Here is a 25,896-nt window from a genome sequence, read left to right on the forward strand (position 1 = left end):
CATTCGGATATACAAAGGTACATGGAAGGCCTTCTCTGTTTGGTCACAGAAGAAGAAGCTACTCACTAGGAAGGCAGGTATCAATGATATCTTGTCTTTTCTACAAGATGGTCTATCCTTAGGACTCAGACCTAACACCTGAGGCACCAGGCTTCAGCTGTGTTGGCAATTCTGTCCAGATCACCAGAGAATCCACTGGAATCCCATCCCTTTCTTAAATGTTTCCTACATGGAGCAACAATGTCAGCACCACCTACAGAGAATCATTACCCAACTTGGGACCTACACAAAGTGCTAACCGCCCTTCAAAAACCTCCGTTTGTACCACTCAGTAAAGTCTGCCTTCATCTACTGTCCTTTAAAGTGTTGTTCCTCGTGGCCATTACCTCAGCTCGAAGAGTGTCTGAGTTGAATGCTCTGTGTGTAGATAAGTGTTACTGTATTTTTCATAAGGATAGAGTCGTTCCCCGCACGGTCCCTTCCTTATCATCCTAAACTTTCACTATCGACAGGAATTGGTCCCTCCTTCTGCCTGGCCCCGTTTCATCCCACAGGGAAGGCCTTGCTGTCACTGGATGTGACAGGGACCCTCAAATTACATGTCTCAAAAACAAAACGCTTCCACCAAACAGATGCTTGTTTGTGTACTTTCACCCAGCTTCGTTAGGGAAGAAGGATCCTGCCTAAACTCTAGCCAGGTGGATTAAAGCATGTATCACCTTGGCATACACTTCCCTGAGGTTGTTCCGCCCAACCAAGATAGTGGCCCACTCTACTAGGGCGGCAGCCACATCAGCGGCATTTTCCCATAGTTCTTCTCTTCAAGAGATCTGCAGGGCGGCTACATGGGCTAACCCTAACATGTTTATCAAGCATTACAAAATAAATACTTACGCATCCGCTGAGGCTGCCTTTGGGAGGAGAGTGCTACAGCATGTTCTCTCAGACCAATAAGGTCCTACAGTCCAGCTAAATTCCCACCCTACATGGGTCAGGTTTAGTATGTCCCACCTGATATCATCTGTCCATGCACAGGAGAAGAGACATTTGGTCTTACCGTGAAACAGTCTTCTCTGTGCATGTCAAAGATTATCTCAGGGCCACTCCCTAGGGGGTGCTGGGCTGCCATCATTATTTCAGTGTTTTTCCATTTAGCAGAGAGTGTGTGAGTGCTCTTGTTTTTCTTCAAATCTTTGTTGTTGCTGTTTTGTCATTTACTTGTCTAGTTGGCTTGTCTGTAGCAAGTAGCTGCAGAGAGCAGGAAGTGCCTGCAAAATTGAACAGCGCTCTTTCTGCCTTCAGCCGCTAGGTAGAGCTAGCTACCTACCTGAGATCATCTTTGACATGCACAGAGAAGTCCGTTTCACAGTAAGACCAAATGTCTCATTTGTTTGAAGTATTTATAGTCTGCTTTTTAGGACCAAGCCCTCACAAAGCAATTTACATGATAGTGATACAAAATACATTATTTATTTTTCTAAAAGCAGCTTAACAGGTAACAAACAGCACAAACCAAAACCCAAAGAACACCACCCTTGATCAATACATTAAGCAGAAACAAAATTGAAATCATGCTTGAAAACGAAAGTTTTCAGTTGCCAGGTGAACACAAAAAAAGGAGGAGATAACCTAACCTCTTTTTTCCTACTGAATATATGAGGTTGTCAGCTTCCCTTGGTAGCTTCGTTTAGACATTTGCAATTTTCATTGATGGGAGTTGTAGTTCAAAAAGTAACTTTTCCAAGCTCTGAAAATTTCATATTAGGAATTTGTTCACTTGAAAACATGAGGATTTTGATATAAAAAGAGTGATACCCATACATGCATACATGAGGGAGTGACCGTAATTCAGTGGATCTTTGCATGCAAAAGGTCCCAGGTTCAGTCCCCAACACCTCCAGTAGGACAAGGAAAGATTCCTGGAGAGACAGTCATTTTAAACCATGTTGGGCTAGATGAACCAATGATCTGGCTCAGAAAAAGGCAGCTTTCTAGCATGTTGTGGGTAATAGTGTACAGTGCTAAGGACAACTATGTTGGTATGTATGTGCATCATTGGAGAAAAGGTTGAAAAATAAATGAAATAATAGAGACAGATTTTGTACTTCTCTACATTGAAATCTTTGAAGGTCCATTGCCAGAAACAAGCATTAGAATTGGGAATAAATTGACAGTCTTCTTGCGGACAAAACTGACAAATATCAGAATTTTAATCCAAGATACTACTTCCCTATTGCTCTAAAATAGTGGTATTTAATATTGTTGGCCTAGTTTTTCTTTTTCTGTGACTTGTTCAGCATGTGATGGCTTTAACACTAATAGCAGTAAGCTGTCTGCTATTGCCAAACTTCATGCAATCCATTTCATTTTCAGAAAAGAAATACATTGTTGGATTTAGATGTAATAGACCACATTTTTATCCTCCCAATTTCTGCTTAAAGCTATTAATGACTTTATTAAATATTTTGAACAAAGGGGATTGTAAAATCACATTTGAAGCCACAGTGAGAATAAATGCCATCTGTACTCATGTTGTCGGTAGAATAAAATACTGAAGAAATTGAATTGATATCCTGGCAAGGATCCAAAAAGCTACTTTAGATGTACCACAACAAGTGCAAAGTTTCCCCCTTGCCTCCAAATCTCCTCTCCTTTTGTGTATTTTAGATTTTGAGCACGTGAGCAGGGCCCTGTGTGTTCTATTAATATACATCACCCAAGTATATTTTAAATACTTGTATAAGTAATAAATGGTGCTGATGATCTTTGGGACCATCTCCCTCTTTTCTAAGACGGAGCATTTGAAAGAAGAAGCAGTACTAGTGCATATATTAGTTTGTGGTCATCATGTAGTTCGTTTTCCCTGTTTGCAGGCTATCCCTAGAGTCTAGGTTACTGAATGAATTGATTATTTCTGTCATGAACCATTACATTTTGGGTCACTTTCTAGCTATGAAAGATTCTGAATTCTGAGCTCCTCTGTAAAGTGCCAGAGGTCTCCCAATAATTCTAGCAGCCAGACACAGACACATATACTCTGTGCTACCATTTGTCTGCTTGCTTGGATAGTGTCAGCTTTACATCTACTTCATCAGCCCTTCACTTATCTTTCCACTGTGTGCTTGAGCCTGTGCTTCTTAACCATTTAAACATATAGACAAATAACAGATTCAAGTAAATCAAGGAGTTTTGTCAAGTAACTAATATTGCAGCAAAGCTATTGTTGCAACTTATTTAGCAGTATATCATCAGTTTATTTTCAAAACTTCAAGCCTTAAAACACAGACTACCAAGAAAAATAAATCAAATGTGTGGCTTTACTTTGACCAAATAAGCAATGATGTGGCTCCATAAAGTTTTAATTGTCTCATAGTTGTAAGGACTTGTGCTCAAAACTCATCATTCCATCACTCATGAGTAATGTGCTAATCCCATTGTGTCAGTGTCATCGTTTGGCAGATTTTAAAAAACCAAATAAATTAGATTTGCCACACACATCTCAGGGATATTTTATATGTATTGTCTTATTTATTACCAGAAAATATATTATTGGGAACTGTGCATGACACTGTTTAAACTATTTAATTCAGTTAGTAACATTAATATTCAAGCCAATTTCTGCAACTTGGTCTGATGGATCATCTGTTAGTACTTTGTGGGAAAGAGTTGAATCTTGCAAAGAAAATGTAGGGCTCTGAAAGAAGAAAAGTGTGTGTGTGTGTGTGTGTGTGCGCGCGCGCGCGTGCGTGTGAGAGAGAGAGAGAGAGGCTGAAGCCACTAAGGAACCTCATCATCTGGAAGTGTGATACATGCATCACAGATGTTCTGTAAAGAAGCCATTGCAGCCCATTCCTGATCTGGTGATAGGTTGGGACATTAAAGGAGGAAATTGCTGTTGCTATCTCTATGCTAACCCGTTGGGAAAAGTTACTTTCCTTCACTGTCAGTTTATTCCCCATCTCTGCTTCCTGAGTCTGTGCTAGCAATTGATAAACAGTCTATAGATTGCACCAGCTAAATAGGAAGGTGCCTTAGATCAGGTTAGACTATTCCATCTATCCAAGTATTGTCTACTCTGACAGGCAGTGGATCTGCAGGCAGCATACTTTTGTAACACCTGCTACCTGATTCTGTTACAAAAGGTGCCAGGGACTGGATTTGGGATCTTCAGCATGCAAAACATGTGCTCTACCACTGTCCTGTGATCCCTCCCCATTTTTTTCTTTTTTGATACTTAGAAAGAATTCTAAAAGGTTGGTGAGGCAAGACTTCCCTTATTCTTCCTGAGCATGCCTTATTCTTCTACATGTTTCATAATCTAGTTTTAATGACAGTTTATCTGTGAATCATTAGGCTTAAAAAAAAGGCCACAACTTTAATTTATTCAAGTTTAGGTTTTCCTAAAGGTATAAAATTATGAAGTATATTCTATTAGACAATAAATGGCATCTATTTCTCAAAGAAAATCATTGAACTTAATCAGTTTCTCCCTCAGACATCTTCTTAATTATCCATTTTAGAGTTCTCAACAGTTTTGATAGGTTAACAGGATAACAAAATGGATATCCCCTTAAAAATGATGTTACATTAGCCACATTCTAATCCTCTGGTAAGAAGATTGGTTTTATTGTTTTGTCACATACTTTTGTTGAAAAATCAGTAGTTTCAATTTGAGTTCTATAAGACCCCTCAGGCGAATGCTTTTCAGACCTGGCAACTTGTTAATTTCTAATTTGTAAGTTAAACAAATATATTGGGCTCTATAGGCACTTCATATATATAGCTTGAATTTAATGGCTCATTTTAATAAAAAGTAACCTACAATAATTGGATTAGCGTTTGTCAAATTTAATTTTAGTTAATGATTTATTGAGTATCATAGAATCATAGAATAGTAGAGTTGGAAGGGGCCTATAAGGCCATCAAGTCCAACCCCCTGCTCAATGCAGGAATCCAAATCAAAGCATTCCCAACAGATGGCTGTCCAGCTGCCTCTTGAATGCCTCCAGTGTCAGAGAGCCCACTACCTCTCTAGGTAATTGGTTCCATTGTCGTATGGCTCTAACAGTTAGGAAGTTTTTCCTGATGTTCAGTCGAAATCTGGCTTCCTGCAACTTGAGCCCATTATTCCATGTCCTGCACTCTGGGACGATCGAGAAGAGATCCCGGCCCTCGTCTGTGTGGCAACCTTTCATGTACTTGAAGAGTGCTATCATATCTCCCCTCAGTCTTCTTTTCTGCAGGCTAAACATGACCAGTTCTTTCAGTCTCTCCTCATAGGGCTTTGTTTCCAGTCCCCTGATCATCCTTGTTGCCCTCCTCTGAACCTGTTCCAGTTTGTCTGCATCCTTCTTAAAGTGCGGAGTCCAGAACTGGACGCGGTACTCAAGATGAGGCCTAACCAGGGCTGAATAGAGGGGAACCAATACTTCACACGATTTGGAAACTATAGTTCTGTTAATGTAGCCTAAAATAGCATTTGCCTTTTTTGCAGCCACGTTGCACTGTTGGCTCATATTCAGCTTGTGATCAACGACAATTCCAAGATCCTTCTCACATGTCGTATTGCTGAGCCAAGTATCCCCAGTTATAAGATACCTGTGCATTTGGTTACTTTTTCCCAGGTGTAGAACTTTGCATTTATTCCTGTTGAATTTCATTCTGTTGTTTTCAGCCTATCAAGGTCCCTTTGAATTTTGTTTCTGTCTTCCATGGTATTAGCTGTGCCCCCCAATTTTGTATCATCTGCAAATTTGATAAGCATGCTCTGTACCTCTTCATCCATGTCGTTAATAAAAATGTTGAAGAGCACTGGGCCCAGGACCGAGCCCTGTGGTACTCCACTCATTGCTTCTGCCCAGTTTGAGAAGGAACCATTGATAAGCACTCTTTGAGTACTATTCTGGAGCCAACTGTCAATCTACCTGATAGTTCCATACAGCCCACTTTTAGCTACCTTGCTAATCAGAATATCATGGGGCAGTTTGTTAAAATCTTTGCTGAAGTCAAGATATATTATGTCCACAGCATTTCCATTATCTGCAAGGGAGATTACCCGATCAAAAGACGAGATAAGATTAGTTTGGCAGGATTTGTTATTCATAAATCCATGTTGGCTTCTAGTAATTACTGCATTGTTTTCAAGGTGTTTACAGACTAACTGCTTTATAATCTGCTCCAGAGCTTTTCCAGGGATTGATGTTAGGCTGACTGGTCTATAGTTCCCCGGTTCCTCCTTTTTGCCCTTTTTGAGGATAGGGGCAACCTCAGCTCTCCTCCCGTCATCCGACACTTCACCAGTCCTCCATGATTTTGCAAAGATAATAGACAGCGGTTCTGAGAGTTCTTCAGCCAGTCCCTTCAATACTCTAGGAGGCAGTTTATCAGGCCCTGCTGATTCGACTCGTTCAAAGTGATTAGGTATTCCTTAACCATTTGTCTATCATTCTCAAGCTCCAATCCTGCCCCTTCCACTTCATGTTTCCCAGGAGGGTCATAGACCCTTTTTTGGGAGAAGACTAAGCCAAAGTAGGAATTGAGCACTTCTGCCTTTTCTTTGTCATTCTGTGCCAAACCAGCACAGGAGCAGAAAGAACCAGGGAGGAAAAAAGTGGCTGCAAGCTCCTCTCCAGGATACCATATGTTCACATGATCCTAGTAACCCATAATTTGCCTTACTGTGTCATGTGAAGCAGGCCTTAATTTGTATAGTTTGTATAGATGGTATATGAATCAGCCATAAATGTTTTTACAAATGTATGCACTTCCCTCAACTACTTAGATACGTTGTTAGCTGGTTTATTAACATGTCATAACTAGACTCTTCTCATTGGTAGACCCTGGAAAAACCCTCCCAGAAACTCTTGACTACTGCAAGACATGGTTACAGACAGTGGCAGGAGAAATAGATCCTAAAAGTGGCATCCCACCTCCTCTCATCACATTGCAGATTAAAGATTTCCTTAATGGGCCAGGTAAGAATACTGTTAATAATTATGAATCTTACATTTAATTTAATAATATTAATGGTTCACAAAGTAAGAGGTGGAAGCAATAATTAGAGGAGGTTCCCACCCCCTTTTCTTGAAGTCTGTATTCACTGGGTAGCAAAGTCCTATTATTCTTTGCCTAGAGATGAGGTTCTTCTGACACATGACTGCGGTATCATAGGAAAGCCTTTGTAACATTTGGGAGACCTAGAGTATTTTCTTTTTAGTTAGGGAAGCTTACTGTGACATTTTGAGAATGCTAGACATCACTCAAAGCTGAAGCTCAAAAAATGGATGACTGTCAGCAAATGGGGATCACAATCTCTAAACAGAACTATAGTTACTGAAAAAGAACTAAGTAAATGGAGGTTTTGCATTGTCTGCTTACACAGTTTGTGTTCCACCAAGCCAAATGCAGCCAAGTATGTACTTGGCAGTCCTAGGCAGGCATCATTCAGGAGGTTTATTGTTGGATCACGAGCCATGGGTGGTGTGCTACTTTTGGTTTAATGGATAAAATTCTGCAAGTCTGGGCTAGATGACCTGATGCTCAGGTCAGAGATCTGGAACAATTTGGACTCAATGGTAAGTTTTTCTTTATGTAAAGCATGCTAAATGTTGGAGAAATTATGTTAGTGGGGGGACAGATTTCTGTTTGAGACTATATGTTTTAAAAGCAGTTACTTTTAAAGGATTCTGGAAAATTGAAATTAAGCATAACTGCATCTTAAATTTTTGTTAATGGAAGTTGACTTCCCCATCCATTTCAAGGCTCTCTCAATGCTTTTTTGCTGTATTGAATTGCATCTGTCTTTCCCTTTCCCTGAAGTTCTTCTATTCCCCCCTCAAAAAAAAAAAAAACTCTCCAGAGTGTTGGGAGAACATCCTGAACCAGAACTAAGGACAAGGTTGAAATCACCCAATATCGACCAGAGGAAGTTTGTCTGAAGTGAAGCTCCTCTGGTTTAAGATCATTTTGGAAAACTGTATAGTCTCCCACAAGACCTTCTTGAATCAGTGATGAACAGAGAATAGATTGCTTGACCTTATTTGGTATCGTGTGATGTTTAAAAAAATCATTATTTTTATTTACTAAATTGCCTTTGTAATATGATATTGACAATTGGCTTTTGTCTCTTCTTCACTAACAGAGATTATCCACATATGATTAATATGTGACATTGCAATTCCTTCAAAATGTTCATGCTGATTACGGCTGAAGAGTCCTCATCTGCCTCCCTACTTTTCCTTAGCCTCCCAGTTGGCAAAACAGTTATGGATAAAGGGATGGATGAAAGAAGTGGAGCTTGGTATTTAGTGGGAGTATTTACTCCAAGTTTTAATTTTATTGAGAGGCTAGAAAGGCCTCTCCTTTCTCTTGTACGACTTCCCCACCATTGGTTACTCCCACCCTTCCTCCCAAGGGTACAGGAATTTTGCTTGGGAAGGGAAGGGAAGTGGCAGGAATACTGGATTCAGTGGGGTCTGGGGCCAGCTTGAATATTGTTGAACTCCCCAATTGTTAATCTGCCCCCATCATTAGCTGGCAATGAGCATAAGCCCTTCCTTAGCTGGCCACTTGATAAAATGGTATTAGCAGTAATTCACAATAAACAAGAGTGGGACCCTCAGTCAGGAGTTGATCTGGGCTGTTTGAAAAATCACATGCAAATGACCTTAGCAAAATCACCTAGGTGGCACTCCACACATAGGGTAGCAGGACCATTAGATATATATAATCACTAAAGAGAATAAATAAATATACAACTAACAGATGCTAGCAATTAAAATGTGTGCCATTCTATAAATATGTGAATAACAATAAGTATTCCAAGGTTTATACGTTCATTGTTCATGACTATAGAGACAACAGAACTAAATTTGTTTTACAACACATTTGTTTCAGCTGTTACAAATACTAGCAAAATAAATTCCAATTATCTCAAAATTCAGAGTAAATAAATATCAAGCTACACTTTTTAAAAAACCAACCTTTTCCATCCACTTGTGAAGCATTTAAAGAAACTTATTGAAGATTTCAGCTGTTACCATATAGACTCACATGTACCTTACTTTATTTGACATTTTATACTAATAAATGCAAACCTATCTCCTGAAATTTGCATTACTTTTTTGTAATAGTTTTGTAATAGAGTAATGTGTGAGGTAGTGTGTGAGAAGCTTCTCTGAAGTCTCTCTCTCTCCCACTCTCACTTGTCAAACCATGTGAATATCCGAACTATGGGAGTGAAGCTGTTGGTACCCATTGAGATAGAAAGTTAGATTTGAATGGGATAGACCCAGGCAGTAATCTCTCCTCACCTGCTATGTGTATTCACTCACACTGGGAGAGGGCTTCCATGCCCCTGGATACATGTGTGTGAGAGAGTGAAAGAAGCTTCAGTCACCAAATTGTAGAAAATTTTCAATGAAAACCTTAAATTTGGCACAAGTCCAAAAGACTTCTTTATTATTTTGGATATGAATTGGCAGCTTTTAAGAGTCTAGTTTGTTTAACATGCACCATCATTTTCTCTATTTACAGGCTAATAGTGGTGAATTCTATTTAATAAGTTACAAAGTTTGTATTAAGTTCTTCCTTGTTGGTCATTTAATTGTTGCTGGCCGTCATGACAATTATTCACTAACAGACAAAAAACCTTGTGGTTTCAGAAAGTACCTATAGCCAATAGATATTTCTATTAAACTTAAAAGAGCAGGGAAATTGGGCAGCTATAATGAATGCACCAGGGGAGCAGGAGACCTGACCTCCTCTCTGAGATATTGTACTGCCCTACAAATTTGTAAAAATGCAAACACAATTTGGGTTGGTCTTTCACAGTCCAATCCAATTCCTGTGTAGCTTGGAAGAATTTGGTAACATGTGCCTTTGAGCATATGGTGAGTGGTGGCAACAGCTGCCATCTCCAAAGATGGAGGATTACATTTTTGTATATTTGTTGGTGTTCTTATTTTGCTTCTTTTCTGTGTTACTACTGTTTCTTATTATTATTATTATTATTATTATTATTATTATTTCATTTATATCCCGCCCTTCCTCCCAGCAGGAGCCCAGGGTGGCAAACAAAAGCGCTAAAAACACATCAAAACATCATAAAAACAGACCTTAAAATACATTAAAATAAAACAACTTTAAAAACATGTTTTTTAAAAAAAGCTTTAAAACCATCTTTAAAAAAGGGTTAAAAACATTTTTTAAATAAAAAAAAATATTAAAAGCAATTCCAACACAGACACAGACTGGGATAGGTCTCAACTTAAAAGTCTTGTTGAAAAAGGAAAGTCTTCAAAAGGTGCCAAAAGAACAGAGATGGCTCTTGCCTAATATTTAAGGGGAGGGTTTCTAATATTTAAGGGAGAGTTTCTACAGAGAATCTAACCTAGAAAATTATATTTCTCTCAATATACATCCTAGAAATCTGTGCCAAATTTATTTTTATTAGTTTCAAAGCCTTTTTATTGGTCGATGTCATATGATGGTGAAGACAGCCTTTTGTGTTTCAAACTGGAGGTTCTGCTCTATTTCTATTTGGGGCACATTAACAGTTGATTCTGAAACTGCAGTTCGATGTAAAATCAGACTGATTACTATATGTTGCTACTGAAGCAATGACTCTAGTTGTTGGGAAAAACAAACTTGGCCTGCCCAAGATGCATGTTTTCAGCCTGCTATTAAGCTACTCCACTTAAGGAAATGTGGGCATGGTCAATTAAAAACATAGAGCACACCTAGAATTTTGCTAGAATATATTTCACCTCCCACTCTTTTATCTTGTGGAAACTGAGACACTCCTCATGTCCATTGGAAACTATTCTGCAGAACAGTCAGTGCCATTTTCCACAATTGTTTTCGGAGCTTTTTTTTAGTGTTGCAAAGTGTTGCTGTACTTCACATATTCGCAGAAACAGAAGCAAAATAGAATGATTTACTATAGGAAACTTCAGTAAAATTGCAAAGTAAATCAAACATATTTAAAGTGACTATCTGAACTATATCAACTGTCGTAATAGTTTTGTTTCCTCCTTGCTAAAACAAGATCAGCACATCACATGTCTTGTTTCTGTTATTTGTGCTGATTGCAGGTGTTGCCACCACTCACCATATGCTCAGAGGCATGTTACCAAATTCTTCCAAGCAACACAGGAAGTGGATTGGACTGTGAAAGACCAACCCAAATTATTTTTGCATTTGTACAAATTTGTAGGGCAGTGCAATATCTCAGAGAGGAGATCAGGTCTCCTGCTCCCTTGGTACATTTACTATAGCTTTCCAATTTTCCTGGTTTTTGAAGTTTGATAGAAATTTATGTTGGCTATAGGTACGTTCTTAAACTGCAAGCTTTTTTGCTTGTTCTCTGCTTTTTAACCCAGGAGGTAACAAATGGGATCCTGTGCAAGTTTGCTGAGAATGGATTGATCATTTACATGCTTATTGAGTTCAGTGGGATTTACTCCCGTGCAATCATGCTTAGGATAGGTAAAACTGACCAGGGGGAGGAAGTCCTGAGTGGGCAGGGAAGGAAGAAGAAGGGAGGAGGAAGGGAGAGGAGAAGGAAAGCAGGGGAAAGGCAGGTCTGATCATTTGCATGCTTTCTGAGTTCAGTGGGATTTACTCCCATGCAATCATGGCTAGGATAGGTAAAACTGACCTTGGGGAAGGAGGAGAGGAGAGGAGAGGAGAGGAGAGGAAGGGGGGAAGGAGGGGATTGGAAGGGGAACGGGAAGGGGTGAAGGAAGGGAGAGGGAGGGGGAAAGGGTAGTGATGAGAGGGAGGGGGAGGGGAGGGCAGGTTTGATCATTTGTATGCTTATTGAGTTCAGTGGGATTTACTCCCATGCAATTATGCTTGAAAATCAGGCTGTGGTGTTGGAGGAGCCCAGAATGATAGTGCTGGATGATTTCAATTACATGCTGAGGCTGCCTCTAGTGTTCTAGCTGGGGACTTGGCCTCCATGATGACCATGGGGCTGTCTCAAGTTGTTACTGGCCCAACAAATAGGGCAGGGCACACCCTTGACTTGGTTTTTGCTCCAGATGGAGGAAGGGGTGATCTGGAGTTGGGGGGTGGATGTCACCCCATTGTCATGGTCAGATCACTTCCTTTTTTTTTAGGGAAGGTGATTGAGAGGGTTGTGGTGCAGCAATTGCAAGTACTCTTGGATGAAACAGATTATCTTGACCCATCCCAGTCTGGGTTCAGGCCTGTTTATGGGACTGAATCGGCCTTGGTCGCCTTGGTCAATGACCTTTATCGGGAGAAGCACAGGGGGAGTGCGACCCTGTTATTCTTGCTTGATCTGTCAGCGGCTTTTGATACCATTGACCATGGTATCCTTCTGGGCCGACCTGGTGAGATGGGTATTGGAGGCACTGTTTTACAGTGATTCCAATCCTATCCCCGGGGTCATTCTCAGAGAACAGCATTGGGTGACTATCTTTCAGCCCCCTGGCATTTGTGCTGTGGGGTGCTGCAGGGTACCATCTTGTCCCCCATGCTGTTTAACATCTATATGAAGCCCTTGGGAGTAGTCATCAGGAGCTTTGGGGCAAGGTGTCAGCAATATGCTGATGATACCCAGCTCTATTTCTCCTTAACATCTGAATCAGGAGAGGCCGTGCAAGCCCTGGACTTGGAGGAGGTGAGGGCAGGTTTGATCATTTGCATGCTTTCTGAGTTCAGTGGGATTTTCTCCTGTGCAGTCATTCTTAGGATAGGGGAAACTGACCTGCGGGAGGGGCAGGGTGGGGAGGAGGAGGACAGGCAGGGGAGGGGTGGAGATTGGATGGGTGCGCACTGGCTAGAGGGGAAGCCCCTTTCATTTCCAGAAGGAAAACATTGTGAACAGTATCATTCTTTTTCAGGGTTTTCCCCACCTCTTAATTCCACAGCAGGCACATGTAATCTCCCACCCAAGTTTAAGACAAAGCTGTCCCTGACCACATCCACACCAGACCTTTATTTCACTTTAGACAGTCATGGCTTCTCCCAAAGAGTCCTGGGAATTGTAGTTAGTGAAGGGTGCTGGGAGTTTCTTGGAGACACCCTTTTCCCCTCATAGAGCTTCAGTCAGAGCAGATGACTTTTAAACCACTGTGGCTACTGGAGCTCTGTCAGGGAATAGAAGTTTCCTCTCAGCACCCTTCACAAGCTACACTTCCCAGCATTCTTTGGGGGAAGCCATGACTGTGTAAAATGAAATAAAAGTCTGGCATGGTTGTGGCTGCCTGATTAGGCATGCCCAGCAGCTGTGAGTGTGTCTTTTAGAACACTGACAATTGGTTCTTACTGAGCATATCCAGCCTTATCGAGTTCAGTGCTAAATTTCTTAAATTAATTAAAAATCAGCCAGACATTTTTTTAACTTTTAAACTGCAGAAGATGAAGGTCAGAGTATGGGGCAAGGTCAGTAATAGGATTACAGGTACTCTGTGAACATGGCTGATTTTTAATTAATTTCAGCAGATTATGAAAGTCTCAAAAAAGTCCAAAAGGGGTCTGGTTTTTTCTATCTTTTTACACTTTGAATTCACGATTTTCTCTGACTGTTTCGTGTATCGCCATGAAAATTGAGAGGGTTGTTCAGGAAGCGTTTCTGAGTTCAGGACTATAAGTTTTGTAACATTTTGTTTTGAAATGAGTTTATGGGAAGCATCATAATGTCATGAAGGGGTATTTTCAATTTAACATTGAGGAATGCAAAAAATCTATGTTGACTATAGTATACAGCCGCTCTTGTGGCTGTATAATATTGTTTTATTATTTCACTGTTCTAATGGATAACTTAATATTTTTCAAAGGTTAAAATCAAATGTGGGAGTGTTTTGGTTTTCCAACTTACTTAATCACAGTCTTTGTCAAAATATATTACAAAAGCTGTCAGTGATTCATAACGTTTGACATACTGAATAATTACTAATTAGAAGTCTAAGAAAAATGCAAGCTGTCTTGTGCCAGAATCAGCATCCTTATCATTGTCTTTATGCAATTATTAAGCTTATTGAATTTTTGCTGTTTATTTTCAGTGCATTTTATCCAATCAAATTAAGGAATCTGATGGACTCTGTTTTATCTTTCAGCAAAGAGGCTGAAAGAGCTTTGTTTGTCTAGGTTCTTCCCTCCCCCATTGCCATTTTTGTTGATTGTATCTTGTGATGAATAACATACCTCTAGCCATACATAAAAAACACTTTGTAGGGTTCCCTCCCCTTTACCTCGAAAGGCAACAATTGTACCCATTGGCAAGGTCAGTGGTTTGGAGAAACCTGGAAAATAGCAGCTACCAGAAACCCACTACAATAATATCTCCAGCAGGTGATAGATTAGTTGGAACAAATTGGAACCATTGCACTTCAACAATCCTGGTTTCTTTCAAGCTGTTTTAAAATGTCGTCATTTTAATACACAATCTCAGCCCTGCGGAACAGTCCACAGCAGGTTAATTTGAATCATATGATGTGTCACTGCCCTCAGTTGACATGAGCTCCATTCCATGTGTGAAGCCATAATAAATCCATTCCCCACCGAGGGAAATTCCCTGTGAGTAGGTGAACTAATCCAGGCCTCACACTGGCATGTTAGCCCTCCATAATTGAAAGCAGGACCACCTGTTCCAGCACAGTTAGCCTATAGAGAGAGAATTAGCATTCGATCAGATACTTACTATATTGAAAAATCATTCATACTTTCGCAAGTTCAGCTGTGGGCTGCTTAGCATGACATCATATATAAACCTAGGAATGTGCCCACTTGATCTCAGTTTAACAGTTTTGTTAACCATGGTGTTGGTTAACTTTGAAATGAGAATTTTTTGATTTAATGAGAGCTGACATGTGAGAAGGGGAACTGACCGGGGTGCAGACTTTTCTAATTAACTTAGGGTCATTTGCAAAAACACTTGAACATTCTGGTAGGTTTTTTCCCCATTGCTTTTTTACAAATAGGATTTTCAAATAGTGACATAACTGTAAAGCTGCATTTTTTAGTAGAATGAAGAGAACTATGCCAGATAGTAAATATTCATTAACGCATGTATGGTTTTAGTTGTTGCAATGCATAGTTCTAGTTCTAGGAAATGCTTCCAACAGCAAGAAATTGTATCTTCTCCATCTGTTTGAAGTATAGCAATTTTCATAGTCTTTTGTTGTTGTTGTTGTTGTTCAACTGTTGTCCCCTCCCCCACCCCTTGAGCTTTAAGGTTTTCATTGTGTCGTAATTTTGGATAGATTAATTGTTGCGGAACTGTGAATCATAGATGAAGGTACTAATTGCATTCCTCGGGTGTTCTGTTTGGTGAATGGAAGGGCTTTTGATCCAATGGATAACTTCATTAACAGAAGGAGGAAGCAGTTTTTGCCAATTGACCCTCCCCTCAACAGCCACCTCAGCCTCCCAAAAATCTGCCCCTGAAGGAGCAAATCATGATTGTGATGGATCATGATTATGAGGATAATAGTTCCCCCCCTTTCCCTATCATTTTTCCATTGGTGAGCAAAACTCTATTTCTTACATTTATGTCCTTCCTGCTGGCAAAATCCAAGGAAGCATTCAAATAGTACCTCCTCTTGACAGAAGACAGAGTCAGCTATGACTTCACCAGAGCAGAGAAGCATACCTTGCCCTCCCGACCAGTGTTGACTTTTGGGCAGGACAACACCCCTGTGCACCAGTTTCTAACTTCTTCATCTTATTCATTTTTAATTTTAATTTCCCCCTCTCTTCTCAGTTTCACTAGCAATGGGGGGGAGGGGGAAGGAACATAATCACCAGGGCCAAGGCAAAATTGCCAAACTCAGAAGGTAAAAACTTATGGCTTAAGTTTAGTCCAGGAAAGCTGAACTCAGAGTGCCACAGCTGCAAAACAGTTGGGGGGGGAGGAACGAAGCAACCACAGTCTCCTTTCCCTGACCCCCCATCATGTTAAGCCATGGAATGTGTGATCCAGGCCAGTGTGTCAGGACTGAAAGGTCGATCCCTTTGGGACTTGAACAATAGAGGAAGCAAATTAAACTTTACAGAGAGATGATTTTGATGATAGCTAGCATCAAAGGTGGACAGTAAAGGTGGAGATTCAGGGCTTGGTGAGAAATTAATGGACAGGAAAAGAGATGAAATAAAAGTATATGATAGTTGGTTTGTTCACTGTGTCATTATTCTAGCATCATGTAAAAGCAATCCCAAAAGTAGGAAAGGCTGAGCAAGACTGTTAGCCTTAACATTTGGATCAAGAAGAAAAGGAGAAAATAGACAAGCTTTTCCCATTGCAGACATTTTAAAGATATCATTAAGGAACATGCTTATCAGATAGCATCACTTGAATAACTAGAACTGCCTCCCTACAGACACTTCATTGGAAGCAAGTTCTGTTGGCATCAGATACACTTCCAAGTATACATGTTCCATTTCCAATTTAGCAAAGAAATGATGAAAAACTGAGATTTTGAATCAATAGTTAAATGAGAACAATATCTACAATCTAGCAAGAAGCATGAGCGCACTGAACATTTTAAGACTCTTTCAGCAGTCCCTCAGGAAAGCTTAATAGGTTGTTTGGGAGTTTGATGAGGAGAACTGCCAACAAGGGAACTTTTGGTTCAGACTGTGGCCCAGTTTATTTTTTATTTATATATTAATTATTTGATTTATATCCCACCCTTCTTCCCAACAGGAGTCCAGGGCAGCAGTTCACACCTAAAGTTAAACCAAACAGTGGCTAAATGTGAACATGAAAATATATGGATATAGAAAAAATCATACCTTCAATGCTTCTCCGGTCCTGCTGCTGGCATGTTACCCAGAGCTAAGCCATGGTTTGGTTTAGCATTACATCCAAAATTAGGTTCATGATTTGTCTCTCCCAGACAACCCGCAAGCAGCATGCCAAGAACAAACCTTGACTACAGCTCATGGCTTGTCTGGAGCAGGTGTAAGGAACCTTTAGCTGTCCATATGTAGCTGAACTACAACTCCCATCAGCCTCAGCAAGCATGGTCAGTGGCCAGGGATGATAAGAGTTGTTATTCAGCATATTTTGGAGGGCCAAAGGTTCCCACATCTGGTCTAGAGCAAGACAAAGCATGAGGTTCAGACATAATGCAGAGCCAAACCATGGCAGCAGGATTAGAGGAGGAGCAATACAGCCACAGTTTTTCCTTTGCATACCTCCATACTCATGCATTCACACTTAGCCATGGTTTGACTTGGTGTTACATGCAAACCAGGTCATTATATCTTGGTACCGAAGAAAACGACTGTGGTGAAATTAACAAATACAATAATAGATTTGCAGATACAAATTGTGGGGATTATCCACCAGATCTTAACCAGGTTTTGCCATTGTTTCAAAATGTATTAAGTTGCACTAACTCAAAGAAGAAACTAAGGTTGCTTTACCAAGAATATTCCAAGAGCTATATGTTATCTGATGTCTTTTTTTGTCATTTCCATTAGCTAAAAGGGGGGAAATAAAGAAATTATTTCAGACAGGATTCTCAAGAGTAGAGGATATATTTTTCTTTATTGATGTTATGATTGTTTAAAACTGGACATACTGAATCTATTTTTTTAATGGATTTAAAAATACATCATAAAAAGTAATTTGATGACTAAATGGGTCAAGTAAAGTTGAAACATTTAAAATGGGGGGAAATAATGGAAAGCTTTTTCAGGAAACTATTCTACTTGATGTTTTGTCCCCCATAAGACGTACATTAACCAACTCTACAGAACTGCTTCTTAAGCCACACATTTCCTTTTTTCATTTCATTACTGCAATCTGAATCTGCCTTTTCACTGTTGTATCTGGTATGGAAGGAGCATATGATAAATATACACCCCCAAAAAATGTCTGCACTGGAGGGTCCTCCAACCCTCTTCAGATGACTTTGAGGGCATGTGAGGCTGGAGGAGACAGGAAAAGAAGAGGAAGTTCTGTTGCACACAGTGGGGCTGGATATAGCCCACTCTATTTCAGTTTGCATTACCTTTTTATCAATGGCAACACTGTGATAGGTGTTGAAAAACAACGCCAGTTTCAGGACAGCAGCTGTGCACTATCACATGTGCCGCTACTGGGCAGGAGATCAGCCTATTAGTATTCAACATCTCCCCCCCCCAAAGTGCTTTAGGATTCAAGATGTGTCCCTATTGCCTACGGAACGCCTGTATATTGCTTGCTGTTCAATATGTTTTTCTTCGAACAAATGTCAGTGGATAAAGAATGAAACAGTTTAAAGTTTCAGTCTTGCTACATTGCTACATTGAAATACATAGGAATTTTGCTACAGTAGGAACAGCATTGCACCATAAAAGCACATTCATTGCACAAAGTTATTTCTGTTTCATGGTTTTACTTTAAAGATTCCCAACACTTTTACTGTGTAATATTTTCCCATGTGTAAAACAATCCTGCTTTTGTTATGTGATTTGTTAAAACATTTGCTGGAAGGGCTCTGCTTTGAATATTTATGCAGTTATAAATGCAATTATAAATGCAATTCGCTAGGAACAGACTACTAAAGAATTTGTATATCAGGTATGATGACTTTTGTATGGTGGGAATTTTCATCAGGGGACCATCTATTTAATGTTTAAATGTTTAATGTAGTTGACCTTTAGGTAAATATCTTTAGGTAAATATAAATTTGTCTATCTATTTTCTTAATTAAAAAAATCAGAAACCAAAAACTACACAGAGCATTGTGACACCATAAAGATTAAGAACTTTATTACAAGTACTACTACTATTATTTAGATTTCTTACCCACCCTTCACCAAAAAGGTTCCAGGGCAGGTTACAACAATGCAAAACACTTTCATGGATTATACTTCATCTCTCAGAAACAAGGTTGTCCTACTCATTTTGTGCCATTGCACCTTGGAAGGTACTCACTCTACATTGTAAGAAAAGCCAATGCATTTATAATTAACATTCCATTCAGGTCATTCCAGTAAAGTATGTAAGAATAAAAAGGCAGAGAAAGAAGTAGAGATTTATCTTTGTAATCTTTAGAATACCTGTCTTGTATCGTCAGGGGAGGCCTCAAGGTATCAGAGCAAGTTATGTGGTCAGTTTGTGTATTTGCTGCCTGGAATCATAAATTGTCAGATTAAGACTGCAGTTCTATGCACATTTTTTTACATAATTTATATTCTGCAACTTCAGCATAAATTTATGTTCCCAGGACAGCTAGTTGTAAGTAAGGCCTATTGAACACAATAGAACTTGTCAGCAAACAGTGAAACGGAGGTGAGAATATATGGTTAAGAAATTGGGAATATAATGTCTGCAGGGCCACAGTGACTACTGCTTTTCAGTAATTGGCAATGCACTGCCTTATTAGCATAAAAAGCTCTTTATTTACTTTTAAATGTGTGTAATTGTGGGACTGTTCTTTATGCTACATTCAAGTGGAAAGCCAGGTTATTATCTACTTGAAATGCAGTTGGATTGAACTTTCATTGTATCATAAATTAAGTAACTGTTTAGAGATGCATTGTTTTTATAGGGAAAACAGTAAGACAAATTTCTCTTTCCCCACCCCCTTTCCTGTTTGTTCCACAGCTGAAATAAATGTGGATATATCAAAGCCTCTGAAAGCAAATTTCAACTTTGTCAAGTTAGATCAAATAAAACAATTTCTGAAAAAGATCAGAAGCAAAAGTGATGATGACACCCAGGAGGAAAATGCTTCAGCAGCCGATAGCCTTCCAAAGAAGGATGACACATTAACATTCCAGTGTTACAAAAGCAGGATTTCTGATTCTGAAGATCACAGTGAAGGAGGGCAAAAGGCAGCCCAAGAAAACTTATGGATGGGTATTTCCTGTTGCCAGAAGATTTCTATCCATACCACTCAGATTGCTATTTCTATGGAAACTCATCCAGATCCTAGAAAACCCTGCCTATTAGCGTCTTTATCGAATCTCTCTGGAAATCTGAATGTCAAAGCTAACTCTAAGACTAAAGGTAAAAAATTATTTAAGTCCTAATTGTTGATGACAGTGACATCATGATAATATTGAAAGAGAAGCAGCTTGAATTTAATTATAACACAAAGCCACTAATAAACCCAGTGGGTGAACTTGCCTGTCCATTGTTTACTTTGCAACTCCAGTTTTGTCCATTTCCAGTACTTAAATGTCAGAGATCTCCAAATAATTTTATTCAGAGGATCACCTATGTTAATCTGTACTTTATGTATCTTTGCTTAGATTTGGTGCCTGGAAACATAACTTTAATTCTTCCTATTCTTGAACTTGCATGTCAGAATATGTGTGTGGCATGGTTTAATGAAACTGTGCTTGATGCAAAAATCTTACAACACTTTTAATATGCTTTGGACTCCAAATTAGAATGCAAGTATAATTTGTTTATATTGATTAATTTGTAAGCTATCAATTTAAGCAAAGTTGTTATAACATAAAAAAGTGCCAATATGCTTCTGCACTACGCATTTATGAATGATACCCATGCCTGTGTTCTAAAAAGCTCTGTGGCATATGTCAGAAAATTAGTACATAATAATTAGTCATGAAACAGGTCATCAACTTAGACCCAGTTCAGATAAACCATGGTTTAGGACTTAAGAGAATTGATCCATGGGATCTTGTATCTCCCCTCCTGCCACATTAATTGTTCCTACAGCCAGACCTCTACCTGGGTTTGGCATTAGCTGTTACCAGTAACCCAGTATAAAATTAAAACAGATCATTTGAGTGAATTTCTGATCAACGGTTTAGCATTTCATGAACAAGCCGCAGCAAATCTTGGGTATCTGTAGTCCTCTACCTTTGTGCACATGGGAAGGAGATTGGAAGCTCCCACTTTCAGTATTGAATAAATCCTGTGCTGTCCAAACTCAGGAACCATAATTTATTCTGTGGTTACTTTAAATAAACTAGTTCAGATCCTCTAATCATAGTTTCACCATCCTGAATTATTCAAACTGACCACAGTTAAAATTAACTACAGATTTCCCAGATTCAGACATAACAGTAAACTGTGGTTTCTTCAAAACTAAAAGTGGAAGTTTTCAATTGCCTCCCTTTATTCATAAAGACAGAGAAGAATGAAGGTGTGAGCATCTGAGCCTGAGGCCCATTGCAGGTTATCATAATGTTATACCTTGTTTTAGCATAGGGTTGGGGCACTTATGACCTTTCAGATGTTGTTAGACTCCAACTCTAATCACCCCCAGACAGCATGACCAACTGTCAGGGTTGATGAGAGTTTTCTTCTGTTAACATCTGGAGGGCCACAGGTTCCCCTACCACTCACCCTCATCATTTTAGCTTTACAGAATTGCTTATGAATTCCGCTTATGAGTGTACTAGGTTTCATTTTAACCTGGGTCACTGATGCCAAATAGACAAGAGCATTTTTGAGTGACAGGAGAGTGATTTGAGGAATTTGTACAATCCTGTGGTCTTCCCCTGTTCCCTTTCCCCTATGCCCTGGTTTTCCTGGGCCCTAGTGGGTAACATGTGAATATCACCTAACAGAATTTGAGACATCAGTCCCTTTTGTTAGATATAATAATAAACTACAACCCTAGGCAAGCCTTGAACACGTATAGTCATGCTTCCCTTCTGTTCTGGCACAAAGAGGAGATAGGAAGCTGTCACTTCCATTTTTGACTTAACAGCGGCTTGTCATTTAGTCCAAACAGGACAATTATGGTTAATCTTTACTACAGTTTATTAAGGCGCGCTGCATAAAAAAAGGTTTGAGTTTTACTTGTTTCTGTAAAACATAGGTCAGATTAAGCACAGGTCCTCATTCTGTCAAAACTACAAACTGGAGTTAGTCAAAAACAGAAGCAAAAAGTTCCAGTCCCCTGACAGCTATTCTGGAGGAGGGGTGAGAGGAGCACATGAGCTTGAGACTTGCCTAGGCTCATTCCCATAATGATAAACCATGAAATGGACTGCCTTCAAGTTGATCCCGACTTACGGCAACCCTATGAATAGGGTTTTCATGGTAAGGGGTATTCAGAGGGGGTTTACCATTGCCTTCCTCTGAGGCTGAGAGGCAGTGACTGGCCCAAGGTCACCCAGTGAGCTTCATGGCTATGTGGGGATTCGAACCCTGGTCTCCCAGGTCATAGTCCAACACTCTAACCACTACACCACACTGCCTCTCAATGATAAACCATAGTTTGCTGTAGAACCTGAATAGCCATAGAGCATTGGGGTTACGTAGAAACTGTACTGAATTGGCTAGGAAATACTACTAAACATATAGAATCATAGAATAGTAGAGTTGGAGGGGGCCTACAAGGACATCGAGTCCAACCCCCTGTTCAATGCAGGAATCCAAATCAAAGCATTCCCGAAGGCATTATGCCACATATTTTTAATGGTAATTTAATAGTCCTTAGCTTTGAAATGGAGGAATTCTATTGTAAAACTTGGACACTACATTTCCAGTTTCCTTCACTAATTACAATCATTATTGAAGGAACACAAAATAAAGCTTTTATTTATCCATTTTTTATCCTCAAAACACAACACCCAGCTGAAAATACTGAAAAGTATTAATCACGAATGGTCTACAATTCAGTGTTTGGGTTAGCACTATCTTTTTATGCTGTATTTGGGAATCTCATAGTAAAAGTTATTTAAATGGTACATTTTTCCTCACTGGATATTAGCCAGATTTTATTGAGTTGGCATAAGTAGCTTAAGAAATAAAGATAGCGATTTGTAGCTGAGAAGTATAAATTCCAGGCCAAGGTAGGTGATTTATTGCTTTTTCATCAAGAATATTCCTACTTGAGCCAATAAATCTTAGCATTTTTATTGTTTTAAAAGTTAAAAATGAAAAATGTAAGGTTCATAAAACATGAAAGACTGTGGAAGTGCTGGAGGCCAAAATCATTTTTATCCATAAATAAACTGCTGTACAGAGCAAGAAGAGCAAAGGCATTCCCTCTCTTTTCCAGTTGTGTCTCAATTGTAGCATGAAAAGACCAGCAGCAGTAAAGAATACAGGATATTTCTTAACACATTTACATAGTTATGAGTCCATTTTGTCTCCTCCAATCTTCCTTTCCATCACTTTCCCTCAGCTACTTTTGCATTATCCCTTATCCCTTACAATATTTACAAGAAGTCCTTCTATTTCAAAGCCTAATGTCCATAGCTTGATTATGAGGCCTTAAAGAGCAATTTGGTAAGCTCCGCAACCTCACTGGTTCTTGAACTTCATCCACCTCTTCCAGCAACATAATCCTAGTTCTTACTGAGAGTGTAACCTGTGGATGGGTTACACCCAGAGCTGGCCCCAGATCTTGAAGGCCCTCATCTGCCAGACACAGGGCAGGTGTCTGCTGCTTGTTAGTCACCCTCACTCACATGCTCACCCACCTAAATTGGCAGGCGGCAATGGTGACTCAGAGCCAACAGCTTCAGGCATGGCCCAGAGGAAGAGGCAGGAGAGCAAGAGGTAGCTCCTCCTCCTAGCCACCATTGCCACTTGCTCAGTGGCCCACTTAGGAAAGCCAACAATCTGTGCCATCACCTCATGCCCATCAGTCTTGGATTTTGATGGCTGCTCCTAGCAGATATTGCTATTAAGTTCTTTGTCTATTTGAGGAGGCAAAAGAATATCAGTAGCAAGTAGCAGCTTCTGCCATAATCTGCCCTTTGCCTGTGTCTGGCAAATTAGATGGAACGAAAGATGAGGTGGTGGTGATGGTGTACAGTGGGGGGGAGATCTGGCAGTGCCCCCCCAGTTGCAGGGGGACTTAGCAACTGCTTAAAGATACCAACTCCTGATTCCAACCCTGGCTGTACAACTTCACACTGCAAGTGGAGCTCACATGATGGGATGCTCCTTCATACCAAAAAATTCTAACATGCCAGGGAGAAGTGTTCTAATCTATCATTCTCTTTCACACATTAGTTTTTTATACAGATGGGAGGGTGCGTGTGGGAGGATCAGTCCATCACGAGTGACCACCAACATGCAGCCTTCACTGGTGCAGCCCAAATGCAGGTTGAATATCTCAGTAAGAAGTAGGGCATTCTCCTACAAGCAGTTACACTTATAAACTACATGGTGTCAAGAAGGAGAGAGAAGCTGTGAATCTTTTTTTAATAGTTTTATTTGTGCATTTTCAATAATAAATGCAAGCACTCTTACTCAAAAGACCCCTAACTCTTCCCCGCCCCCCAGACATTCCATGTATATATATAATTCACAAAGAGGTAAGATATTTAACAAGTTATGTGTAAGCATTGTGGTCAATTGCAGGCTTTAGTTAATGTCATGCCCATTGTCTCAGCAAGTTACTCCAGAGATGGCCATGAGCTGATGGAGGTGTCCTAGACATGTTGCCTCTAATATGTTGAATAAAAGTGTACCACGTTTCCTCAAAGTCATCTTTGTTTGATGTGTCTTTTAGAGCCTTAAGTTGCTTAGAGAGTTTTTCCATAAGTGCAATGGTCCATATTTTTTCATACCAAGCCTCCAGTGTCAGGTTAGCAGCTGTCTTCCAATTTTGAGTTAAGACCTGTATGGCAGCTACCATAAAAAGGGTTAATAATTCTTTAAACAATAAGTCCTTTAAATCTCCGGTAAACAAGTTCAGTAATGTTAGCCTGGGATCACAAGGATCCTTCTGACCTGTAATAAGACTTACTTCATCTATTATTAAGGTCCAGAATCATTGGACCTTCTCACAGGTCCGCCATATATGGAAATAAGATCCCAGTTGCTGGCAACCTCTCCAACATAGTGGGTTTGAATTTGGATTTATTTTATGACATCTGAGAGGTGTGTAATGCCATCTATGTAGTGTCTTTATGCTATTTTCTTTATTTTTTGCTGATACAGACTTTAATGGACGTTTTCCCCAAAGTTTGTGCCATTCAGCTGGTTCAATTGTATAGTTCAAATCTGATTCCCATAGTGATTTTAAAGAGTCCAGATTGCCTGTCATTACATCACAAAGAATTTTATAGATATGTGATAGTAATTTTTTGGATGTGTATGTAGTGTTTAAAAGTAGCTGTTCTATTGGTTTGAGTGATCTGATGGCCTGAGATCTCACTATAGGATTAGAGGCAAAATGTATTACTTAGTGAATCGTCAGCCAGTCTGTCTGTAAGGTTCCTATTTTTTCTTTTAGTTGAGTACCTGTCAATGGAGTCATGCCTATATATAAGTCCCTAATTGTATATAGATCTTTTTGTTTCCAGCCATTAAATTGTTGTTCCCTAGTTTTGTTATAAAACATGGGATGATGGCAAAAAGGTACAAGAAGAGAGATGACTGGTGCCAGTCGTTTAATCCAAGCAGTCCAGACCTGAAGGTTTGCAAATGCAAAAGGATTTAAAATATTTTTTAAAACTACAGGGTGGTGCATCAGAAATGGAAGAGCTGCTGCCCGTTTTCTTTTGAAAGAGTCAAGCTCCAGTGAGATCCACGTACGTTGCTGTGAATGTTTCATCATTAAAAGTGTGCAACATATATGGGCTGCGTCATGATACCACGTCAAATTTGGTACTCCTAGTCCTCCCAATTTTGTTGATTTACATAAAACATTATTCCTAAGTCTTTCTCTCTTGTTTTGGTGGATGAAATTATTTATTAATTTTTGCCATTTGTTCAGCATTTCTATGTCAGTTTGAAGTGGAAGGACCTGGAATAGAAAATTGAAACGTGGTAATACTGACATTTTTACAGCGGCTATCCTGCCTAACCAAGAAATCTGAAGATTGTTCCATTTTTTCATGTCTAGTTTAACAGATCTTACCAAGACATGAAAATTCATTTTCTTCATCATTTTCCAGTTTTTTGTAATAAGTACACCAAGGTACTGTATGTGTTTAGGACATAATTTAATTTTATATAATTTGTGTAGATGCAATTGGTGATACATT

At 39.5% G+C, this 25,896-nt stretch overlaps 1 protein-coding gene across 11 annotated transcripts in view; it reads left to right on the forward strand.

The window, feature by feature from the left end:
• VPS13B (vacuolar protein sorting 13 homolog B) overlaps window positions 1-25,896 on the forward strand; it is a 590,935-nt gene that overhangs the window by 420,164 nt on the left and 144,875 nt on the right. For 9 of the 11 annotated variants that reach the window (XM_061603888.1, XM_061603895.1, XM_061603940.1 and 6 more), the window contains 2 exons: window positions 6,837-6,974; window positions 19,571-19,975. In XM_061603888.1, the coding sequence (XP_061459872.1) occupies window positions 6,837-6,974; window positions 19,571-19,975 (543 nt within the window). Of the gene's footprint in view, window positions 1-6,836; window positions 6,975-8,140; window positions 8,380-19,570; window positions 19,976-25,896 lie in introns of those variants that run through there. The other 2 variants (XM_061603977.1, XM_061603949.1) reach the window with 2 other exon arrangements.

The sequence above is a fragment of the Rhineura floridana genome, chromosome 1 (assembly GCF_030035675.1).
Source record: "Rhineura floridana isolate rRhiFlo1 chromosome 1, rRhiFlo1.hap2, whole genome shotgun sequence".
NCBI classification, from domain to species: Eukaryota; Metazoa; Chordata; class Lepidosauria; order Squamata; family Rhineuridae; genus Rhineura; species Rhineura floridana.